At 40.3% G+C, this 10,856-nt stretch overlaps 1 protein-coding gene across 3 annotated transcripts in view; it reads left to right on the top strand.

The window, feature by feature from the left end:
- The first annotated feature begins 640 nt into the window (after positions 1-640).
- The window catches only part of LOC147905186 (1,4-alpha-glucan-branching enzyme, chloroplastic/amyloplastic-like), a 29,588-nt gene continuing 19,372 nt past the window's right edge, over positions 641-10,856 (top strand). The window contains exons 1-9 of one of the 3 annotated variants that reach the window (XR_015542780.1): positions 641-934; positions 1,109-1,225; positions 1,298-1,532; positions 4,823-4,892; positions 5,021-5,290; positions 5,399-6,305; positions 6,402-6,518; positions 7,114-7,176; positions 7,340-7,447. Coding sequence is in view for 2 of the 3 variants with exons in the window: in XM_087390891.1 (XP_087247017.1) it covers positions 878-934; positions 1,109-1,225; positions 1,298-1,532; positions 4,823-4,892; positions 5,021-5,290; positions 5,399-6,305; positions 6,402-6,518; positions 7,114-7,176; positions 7,340-7,469 (1,966 nt within the window). In the remaining variant the exon portion in view is untranslated. Of the gene's footprint in view, positions 935-1,108; positions 1,226-1,297; positions 1,533-4,822; positions 4,893-5,020; positions 5,291-5,398; positions 6,306-6,401; positions 6,519-7,113; positions 7,177-7,339; positions 7,470-10,856 lie in introns of all 3 variants that reach the window. The other 2 variants (XM_087390891.1, XM_087390884.1) reach the window with 2 other exon arrangements.

Here is a 10,856-nt window from a genome sequence, read left to right as displayed (position 1 = left end):
CGACCCCTACGTTGGCCGTTTTGCCGATGTCTTGTTTTCTTTCGTTAGTCGCGTTGGTCGTTTTTGCACCATCCAACTTCTTCTCATGACCCGTGTCTAGGGTCTCCAATTTTTCTTTTCCTTTAGTTCTCTCCCTTAGTCACGGGAGGTCACGAGGCAGCTTCGTGTCCCTCAAACGTAGTTAAGACTCATGCTGGCTTCAGCCTGAATAACTCCCGCCTGGGGTCCCAACATGGGCATCCATTGCCCTAGCCTTGAAGAGCACGGCGTGCCTGTCGCAACGGTTGAAGAAGCTCCTCAATCGGAGTTCGAACACAAAAGTTATGATCGAAAACATACCCATGGGTCTCCACGACCCACGTCCCCTCATCCGTCGAGGTCTCACGCCCGTCACGCCTCTCGTGACACGTCATGCACCTAGGCACCTGCCTGGACAATCACCCCGTTCCCCCTCTCTTTCATGTGCGCTCAACCCACCCGTGCGTGAGTGCCAACAAGAAAACCAAGGGAACAAATAACGGTACAAAAGAATGCTTGACAAATTCACAAAACGTGCCAAAACGTCCGCACGTGTTCGTCCCATATAAACAGGGTGGAGAGGCGAGTGGGAAGGGTGGAGGGTTGAGAGGGGAGTGGAGAGGACAACTGAAGTTTGCAACTCGTGAATTTCGGAATAAAATTGTAGCGGGCGTTTTCAGACAATTGACAGTACCATGAGTCACGACGACAGGAATCATGTGAAGATATTTATGGAGGAATATTCTGAATTTGGATTCTCCATTTGATACGCCGACGAAATCCCCGCAAAAACAGGCGAAGTGTAAGTTCTCACACTCACTCACTCACTCGCTGGGTGGCTGCAGCTGTCCACGGGAGAATGCTGACTGCGGAGGGCGTCTCCGTTTCCTCTCTCAATTTCTTCCCAACACCCAAGGTCTCCTTCCATCCCAAGCTCTTTCGATGTATACTTTTCGTGTATGTAATGCCACCAAGAGCTATTAATTTAAGCCGAACGCTCTACCCTGAAATCTTCGGAATCCCCGTTCTCATCGTTTCTAGCCAGGCTATCAATCTAACCTCATTCCTTTCACAATCGTGTGCCACTCAGGATTCTAATCACGGAGGCACGTCGATTCTCCTGAAGCCAAGGGGTCCTCAATCGCCAAACTTTGAGGACAAGCTGGCATGTCAGCTATGCACAACACTTAAGTCGAATGGTGCCGGGGTGCGTACTTTGGAGCTGAACATGCCTTCGCCATATCCGCGGCAACAGCACTGATTGTTTTTCTTTCCGCAGGGACAATGCTTTCCCTTGAAAAAAAAAGGTCAGACGATTGCAAACTTGACAACTGTAAGGAAGGGCGACCAGCTCGATAGTCGTCTGTCCATGGCTGACGAAAAATTGAAAGTCTTGGACGTGGATCCTAGTCTGGCCGGCCACGCAGATCATCTAGAGTACAGATACCAGCAATACTTGAAGACCAAGCAGAATATCGAAAAATACGAAGGGGGTCTTGAAAATTTTGCATCAGGTTGGTTTTCAAAGTAATGATGCGCGGAGAGAGAGAGAGAGAGAGAGAGAGAGAGAGAGAGACAGTAGCTCTACTGTATACTGAAGATAGGCGATTGCCGTTCCCAATCGATAGGAACCAACACCTTTAAACAAATACTAGTAGGGGAAACACAGAAGCTCTTGCTCCAGTTGTGCATCAAGATTCAAGTGTTCCTGAATCCTTAACAGAGAGAAAATTTTCTGCAACTCTAGGGTGCAACAGAAGGGGAGCGATTGACAGCAGACAGGTCTGATGCAGATCCAAGGAAGCAGTGAACAGAGAGGGCTGATGTGCAAGGAGCACCAGACCCAGTGACAGCTGCTACTCCAATTCCTCTATCTCTCCGACCCTATCTCTTCGTTGGGAAAGATGGAATCCAGAGGAGGGATTCAGGGGAGACTAAGGTGCGATGGGAGGGAAGCCATGGATGCCGGTGAGGGAGCTATCGTTTCAATTGCATCATTTCCTCGAAGGAGACACAGGTAGAGAGAGCGTCGAGTTCTAGAGGGAGGACAACGTCAATATTATATATAAGGATATAGATTTAAGAAAGAGGAAATTGACGTAGGAGGGGGCAAACCTGGGTGCCCTAACAGCTGGGTAGACCCTGTCATCCTTATGTAAATGTCCCTTCTTGTTATAGAATTTTAAAGGGATGGAGTAATCCTTTTGACTTTCTTCGTCCTGCTTTAAATGTGTTTGTAAAAGCAACGCGTTGTTGAAGTAACCCGAATGAAAACTGACATGTGTCTTGTGTTTTAACATCCGTGTACCTGGTTTTGGAAAGTTATGTAGAGGGGAGTACTCCTTGGCAACTGAGTCATTTTGTTTGAAGTACTGAAAAATGATGTGCCACAGACTTGTGCACCTTCTTTCAAGTGCCACAAAAATGTCTCTTGACAAGCTTGTAGGTCTTCTGGACCCTTAGGTGTGCTAGATAGGGACTGTCTCTAAAGCTTTTAGCCTAAGCTCTGTTGATGGTGGAACACAAACTTTGCCAGTCAATATATTATTGTCAATAATATATCAATGTAAACATAATCGGCCAGTGTCTTGAGAGTATGATTCGCTTCTGGCCATATAGATCTGTCTTTTGAGGACCTTGCAAGTGCAGAGAGGCCTGCTTGTGCTTAAATCCTGACATTTGCTTTATTTTAGGCCCGTCTGTTAGCTGTATAGGTGCTTCAGATAACATTGGAATTATGTTGGTACACTGACAATGTTGACCACACCAGATTCCGTATCCTCTGTTTCTCTCTGGGAAATAGTTTGCATCTCGAATTCACGCATCAATTTGGACTGCCTACCTTGGTAGCTTTTCTGCAATCTGACCATGCTGTTGTGCATCAGATACTGGATTCTTTCTCTCTGGCAAACGGTTTGAATAAGGAATTCATGCATCCCTTGCTCTCATCATACAGAAGATTTGGGCTCAGCTTTTTCCCACAAGGTAGCTGAGTTGGGAGTCTTTTAGGCAATTTAATGTTTTGAGGCAACAATTACTGTAAGACTTGATGTATGTTGGGGAAGGTGTCTAAATTTTTCTTCCATTGTTTTGGCAAGAAGCTTAGCATATGATCTTTCGGGAGCACATCATCATATGCTCATTATGGATAATTTTTCTAACCATGCTGTAAGAGCCTCGATCTATGAGAGTTCACAAGTAACCACAGTAGACAGCTTAGTAAATCAAGTCAGGAAGAGTTGACCATTTTGTAATCTTCTCTATCCTTCACCCGCTGTTTTGGGAGAAAGTTGAAAGGATATGAGAGCATCTCGTTATGAAAGTCGCAAACTAAAGAGGCTACACTAGCAGATTCATTTCAGTATGCCCTTACATGGGAAGGGCTGAAAGTTATAAACGTTGAGTTGGAGATTTAATGAGAGGACTAGGAATGTGTTGTCTTGGTAGGCTGGGATGTTACTGCTGTGTGACCAATATACAGCCATATTATGAAGTCCCTGGATAAAGAAAGAGGTCAATTCTGTAACCACTGTCCCGTTACTGAATCACAAGCTGATGTTAAAGCAGGGAGGTGCCTAACACTTTAGATAGGTAATATTTCTACCAGTTTGTCATGGCCTGTTGTTAGAAGTTCGATCTCTGTTTCTGTCACTAGACTCATAAGGAGGGCACTATCGTTAATTTTCTATATTGGGCATTAAATGTGAGCTCTTCTTTCTTGGTGCAAAAAACATAGGGCTTCCTTCATATATGCTTAGGCAAGATTATTACGTCTTTCTTGGAAAACAGAACTACACTTGTCTATAGCACAGCCAAGCTAACACAGCATGTAGATAAACCAGTGCCCTTTCAATCACCAATGAAGAACGCAAAACGTCTAGTGTGGAAGATCTGCCATGGTACAACACCCACTGTATGTCTCACTTCAAGGCATGCACACACAAGAAGATAGAAACATTGCATCTGGGAGAGAGGACACTCAGATGTACAGCTCAACAGATCTCATAAATAGATATAGAAATCCGAACAAGAAAGAGCTCCAATGGTGTACCAACACCTGCAACAAACTTTTCTCAGGTAAGGCACCACCATGAGCCTCATATGTGTAGCGTCTGTAGAGGACTTCCTCTGAACTGCTGCGTGCCTCCTGTCAGGCTTCAGTAGCTTGCTCTAGAGTGAGCTCTTCACTCCTGCAGACTCGTATTCTCCTTCCTGCTGAAGGTAAGCAGCATAAAATGGGCGGATTGAGGTGGTCTGTTGTCCCAAACAGGACAACTGGGCATGTACAGAGGCTCGACCACACAAGTGGTTTTCCAAGTTCAGGCAGGCATCAGGCTTATGTGACAACCTGAGAATTAAAGTGAGAGTTTGAACGTGTATGACCAAGAGTCCTGCTTAGGGACCGGTACATTTAGATGCAATTATCTCATGTTTTTCAGGTGTAATTGTAGAGCTTAACATGTGTGGATGGATAGCCCTGGTTGACATCTAGCATTTGATTTACATATGCATTGGTGCATTAGCATGGGACATTTGCTGCACTTGCATATTATTATGCTTTCTATGATCCATATGTCTGGTGATCACTAAATCCTGCAGTGTTGATCATTGGTTTTTTCCCCTACTTGATGGATGGATCTTTCTCTTACAAAATAATGCTTGCAAAAGGCAGATCCTGATGTTTCTTGCATGTCCTTCGTATTCCTATGACTGGATTGATTCATTTTTACAATTCACAAACGTCATGACAAACTGTTTGCATGAGGGAATATTGATTTATTAATTTGTGAAAAAACATGTGCAGGCTATCTGCAGTTTGGCTTCAATCGAGAAGATAATTGCATTGTGTATCGTGAATGGGCACCAGCAGCACAGTAAGTTCTAAATAGAAATCCTCATTCGTGGTTTGAATGTTTTATCGACAAAGCATCTACTCCACACGTTTTTTGGAGTCTCTGTTATTGTTTTGCAATTTAGGTGTAAATTGGTAACCTCCATTCAGGGCAGCACAATTGATTGGAGACTTCAACAACTGGAATGGCTCACAACATAATATGGAAAAGAATCAATTTGGCATTTGGACTTTAAAAATCCCAGACATAAATGGAAAGCCTGCTATTTCTCATCGCTCCAAGGTTAAGATATGTTTGCAACGTGGAGATGGGACTTGGCACGCTCGCATACCAGCATGGATACAGTGGGCCACTGTTGATCCTGGTCGATTTGGAGCATCTTATGATGGAATATACTGGGATCCACCTGCTGCTGAGAAGTATAAGACTCAGGCCTATGTTTGCTTTCTTATATAGTTTAGAATAAGCTTATTTATAACATGTTCATGAGAAAAAGTCTTATGAATAACTCAAGCTTTCTGTAACAGGTATGAATTTAAGCACTCTCGGCCTCCAAAACCTTTGGTTCCTCGAATATATGAAGCTCATGTGGGCATGAGTTCTTCTGAGCCTCGCATAGCATCATATGTAGAATTTGCTGATAATGTTCTGCCCCGGATCAAATTAAACAGTTACAATACAGTGCAGTTGATGGCTGTGATGGAACACTCTTACTATGGTTCGTTTGGTTATCATGTGACGAATTTCTTTGCAGTGAGCAGCCGTTCAGGAACACCTGAAGAGCTGAAATACCTTATTGATAAAGCTCATTCTTTGGGTTTGAGGGTGCTTATAGATGTTGTGCATAGTCATGCTAGCAACAACATTACAGATGGTCTGAATGGCTATGATTTTGGGCAAAGTACTGAAGCTTCTTACTTTCATACTGGGGACCGTGGATACCATAAGCTATGGGACAGCCGATTATTTAATTATGGGAATTGGGAAGTTCAACGTTTCTTGCTGTCCAATGTGCGTTGGTGGCTGGAGGAGTTTAGGTTTGATGGCTTTAGATTTGATGGGGTCACATCTATGCTTTACCATCATCATGGCATAAACATGTCATTTACAGGGAATTATTCAGAATATTTTGGTTTGAGTACTGATGTGGAGGCTGTGACTTATTTGATGCTTGCAAATGAGCTTGCCCATCTACTATTACCTGAGGCCACAGTGATTGCAGAGGATGTTTCAGGAATGCCAACCCTTTGTAGGTTAGTACAAGAAGGTGGTGTGGGCTTTGATTATCGCCTGGCAATGGGAATACCTGATAAGTGGATTCAGCTCATAAAGCACAGTCCAGATGAAAGGTGGTCAATGAGTGACATATGTAACACTCTGTTGAACAGGAGACTCACAGAAAAATGTGTTGCTTATGCTGAAAGTCATGACCAGGTATTATAATAATGTTACATGCCTCTTGCATGATTCCTTACTAATCACTGTTGTAGTGGATTCTACAGTTTGTGCTTATGCTCTGTCATGCTGCAGTCAATTGTTGGAGACAGAAGTTTTGCTTTTCTGCTGATGGACAATGAAATGTATACTAACATGTCGGCATTACAACCGCTTTCTCCTGTTGTGGACCGTGGCATTGCTCTTCACAAGGTAGTTCTCATGTTTAAAATTGTGATCTGTAAGACGCTGCCTTCTTTGTATTAGGCAGTCCTTATTCTTGTTCTGATAATCTTCATAATTTTGAAGATAAAAACATGCCAAAATCATTATGTGCAAAGATGAAGAGAAATATTGGACATGTACGGATGTCAGATGCTGTGGAATAGACATTTTGTCTTGGCATGTAATGCCACCATTTTCATTGGTGGTTGGCATGTACTGTAATATGCTAGTCTATTAATTGCCTTATGTGCAAGAAAGGGTGTGTTTGTTGGCATGTTCCTGACTTTCTAGCTTGGATATATCTACGATTAACCTTGGCTAGCTGTGGCTAGTCACAAGGTTATCATGTTCGATGAAAAACTGAAGACAAGTACTTGGTTTTGGCGAAGGTTCCATTCTATGGAATTCCCCCACTTAAAATCTCTCTCTTTTCATATCATTGATGAAAGATCTCTTTTGTATTGCAGTTGTGTAACTCTGAGATCCAATTCTTTTCACAATTTAAGCAGAATGAATTATACCTTCTTTTCAAGGCAAGCAACTTTTTATATGTACAACAGAATCTGCAATTTTTCTGCTGCAGATGATCCATTTTGTCACAATGGCATTGGGAGGGGAGGGATATCTAAATTTCATGGGAAATGAGGTAGGTTTTTATTTATTCATAAATTTATTCATAAATTAAAATTCTCTCCTAAAGATTGGTGGTGCACTTGGATTTGTTTTGTTTTCAGTTTGCTGTTAAAAACATTCTATCTACCTTTTACTAGGAACCATAATAATCATCGCTTTTTGTGGATTAACTCAAGTTTGGGCATCCCGAATGGGTTGACTTTCCACGACAAGGCAACAATTGGAGCTATGAAAAATGCAGAAGGCAATGGAACTTGTTGGATGCAGAACATCTTCGATACAGGGTGACTTATCTTACCATTGACAGTACTTTATGTGCATGCTAACCTTTGATTGACATATGTAAGCAGTGCTGTTTAAAATGGTCCATCGTTTTGTAGCAGGAATACAAGAGTCGATTGTCAATTATTTGTTTGACTCTTTGTTCAATCAAAAAATATAGTGGTTTCAGTTTTGTTGGGGGTGTGCACTGACCTCTCATAGTGAGAAGTGCTTTCGGGCAAAAAGTTTTAAACAGGATTGTGCTTCTTTTAAATGGCATTAAACAAGGATTATGCTTCTTTAAAATTGAAATTTGTATGACTGGACATATTCTAGTCTTACAAAGGTATATATACATATATATATATATATATGTATGTATGTATGTATGTATGTATGTATGTATGTATGTGTACACACACACACACACACACATATATATATATCAATGCTAGCTATGACCTAGGGGTACAATACCTTCATTTTGATAAGAGATACCCTCGAGATGCTTCGAAGGGCTGTAACCTATTGCCGCTTTCTTCGCTCGTAGGGTTATACGGAGATAACTCTGAGTTTCTTGAGGCTTAAAACTCCAATGAATATCATTGGTCGCAAATCTAATCTTCACCCACATGAATGAAAGGGTCTAGTTCATTGAGGCATTAAGGAGGTACCCAGTTGCCTCTGAAGTTCACAGTTCTCTTAGAGGAAACCTTGATCTTATCTTGTGATTTTGATAAAGCAAACATATTTTAGTTTCTAAAGAGAGTTTGTTTGAGTGTACTTGTGCTTTCTAAGTTAGAAATTTATTTTTGCCTCTTTGCAGAAACGAGACATAAGTGTAAAGTGCCATTTAACTTTTTATGTTTTAAATAAGAGAGAGAGAGAGAGAGAGAGAGAGTTTTTTGGAAGTTTTTGTTTCTTGACTTGCTTGTTTATTTTTGCTTAAGTAACCTGCTTCGTTTCTTCTTTATTTCTTGTTTTCATTCTCTATTGTTTATTTGACGTATTTTAGTAAGCACTGGGTTTGCCCAAGAGACTCCGCGGGTCTTTAGAAACCCAGTATAGCTGCTTATGCTTGGGCACTGATGACGACATAAGTGTTGCTTTGCTTGCTTAGTATGTCTTCCTTTTGCTTTTCATAAAAGTTTTTGTTTACCTCTTTTTTCTTCTCTTTCATTTTCTCTCTCTCTTTTTTTTCCTTTGTAGATTTTTGATCTTTAGAACAACAAAATTTCTAAATTTGTATGATTGGACTTATTCTAGTCATACAAAGGTATATTTTTCTATCACCTTAGTGGACATGCAAATTCTTTGAATTTTCGTCCAAGTGGTGATCAGCTGTTCAACTACATCGTTTTATCTTACGCGGGTGCAGAAGCCCCAACAGCTAATCTTATTCTCATTTATTCTTATTATTATTTTAATTCTTTTCTTTTTGTTTATTTATTTATTTTTTTAATTTTATTTTTTATTTATTTATTTTTTTTAATTTTTATTTTTTAATTCTGTCTCTCTCTCTATCTCTCTTCCCCTTAATTTTATTTTATTTTTAATTTTATTTCCTTAAAAAGTTTGCTTTTGCATTTTGTTTTAGTTGCTCTCCTTGGTTTATTTCACTGTATGACCACTTTATTATTTATTTATTTATTTATTTATTTTAAAATTTATTGGTAACTTTCCTTTTCTCTTTCTCTTTCTTTGGTGCTTCTAGGTTGATTAAACTCTTACAGTGGCCTTGGGGCCCTGGCTAACCCTAACTGTAATCGCCAGTTTGGGGGTATATTGGCATTAGCGATACATGCTATGATGAATTCGCCTTTTGGAAACCAATAGGGAGATCTCCTGGGATGTCATCTGGCTCCTGTGACATTCCCTTGTAGTAGTAAGGGAGGAGTTACCTTGGGACGAGTAACGACTGTGCAAGCAAGCCCCCCCCTAAATACTAGTCTCGCTCCTGCTAGAGTTAGGGGATATAGCAAGGGAGAAACTGCCTTGGGATGGGCAGGGAGAGTGCAAGCAAGTTCCCCAATGTTGGATCGTTTGACCTCACCGAACAACATTGGAAATTCTAGTGATGGTCTTGTCTCTTTGGTAGGTGATTTAGTTGGGTCTAGCACGGTAAATCGAAACAAAAAAGTAAGAAGAAACATATATAGAGAAAGGTATAACTTTTTAGCTAGGTCAAACATGAATAATCTTCATGATTTTGGGGAAGGTAACATTAATTGGTCTAACTTTAAGACTTTATTAGTTAGCACTCATTATACTAATAATAACATAAGAATTCTTAATAAACTAAGACGTCTTAGAAACAAGCATCTCAAGACTTCTATTTCTATTAGTCCTATTCATGCCACGCAAGTAATTTATGTTGTCTATAACATACATAGTAGTAATATGCTTTATGTAGGACAAACCTATAGGACAGCTTTTATTAGTTTTCAAGAACATGTTAGGGAAGCTAGAAAAGTTTATAGGAAGAATTTCTTAATTGAGAATTCAAAACCCTTATATGCAGCAATGGCAAAGTCTGGTTTTGAATCTTTTCGTTGCTTTCCCATTGAGCACATAGAGGGCCATTTTAATAATGCCAAGGACTTTTACAAAGCTGCTCGTCCTCGTGAATTGTTTTGGATGAGAACTTTACACACTTTCTTCCCTAGAGGTTTTAATTTGGAAGGAAAATCAACTCTTCGTAAAAATAAAAGAACCTCCAAAAAGAACCCTTTGATGTGGAGAACTCATATCAAGCCCTTTAACATTCATCATTACCAACATAGTCATACACCTAACATCGTATGGAAACCTAAAGTTATGTTACGAGGTTGTCCTAGCTCTCCTGCAATCTCACATGCAGTTCGTGAGTTGCCTCCCTCACTTCCTCTTCCTCCACTTCCTCCTCCTTTAGTTCCTTTAACTTCCTCAGTTCCAAGAGTTTTTGCTTCTCGAGACTATAAAAGAAGACTACTCTACCTAGATAGATTAATGTCACTGGGTCTTTTTTCAATAAAAGTTTTTGAAAAATATAATGTCAAAGTTCTTTTTAAACTTCAATACACCTTGGAAAACTTCTCTTTTGAGGATTTGAATCTAAATAAGCTCCATTATATACAACTTAAAACTTCGTTGGATCGCTTCTTAAAAGTAAAAGCTTCATTTCAAAGCAAAGAAGTCTATCTAAATAAGGAACTCTTGATTTGTATTTTTACTTCTCCCTCACTTGACAAGATAGGCTTAAACCCCATTTTGAAGTCTCCTAAAGTAATGGATTCTCTCCCTCATTTTGTGAGAAGAATTTGGAAGCATCCAGTAGTAGCTTGGAAGTATGTAAAAACTTTAGGACAAAAGGCTTTCAACTATGGAGAGATAGGTAAAAGGCTTTCAGAGCATTCAAAATCTTCTATCCTTAAAGAACCTTGTTGTTGTAAA

This window comes from Dipteris shenzhenensis, chromosome 2 (genome assembly GCF_047967505.1).
Source record: "Dipteris shenzhenensis isolate YYH24624 ecotype China chromosome 2, Dip_SZ_1.0, whole genome shotgun sequence".
Lineage (NCBI taxonomy): Eukaryota > Viridiplantae > Streptophyta > Polypodiopsida > Gleicheniales > Dipteridaceae > Dipteris > Dipteris shenzhenensis.
This window is presented reverse-complemented; position numbering and strand designations above follow the sequence as displayed.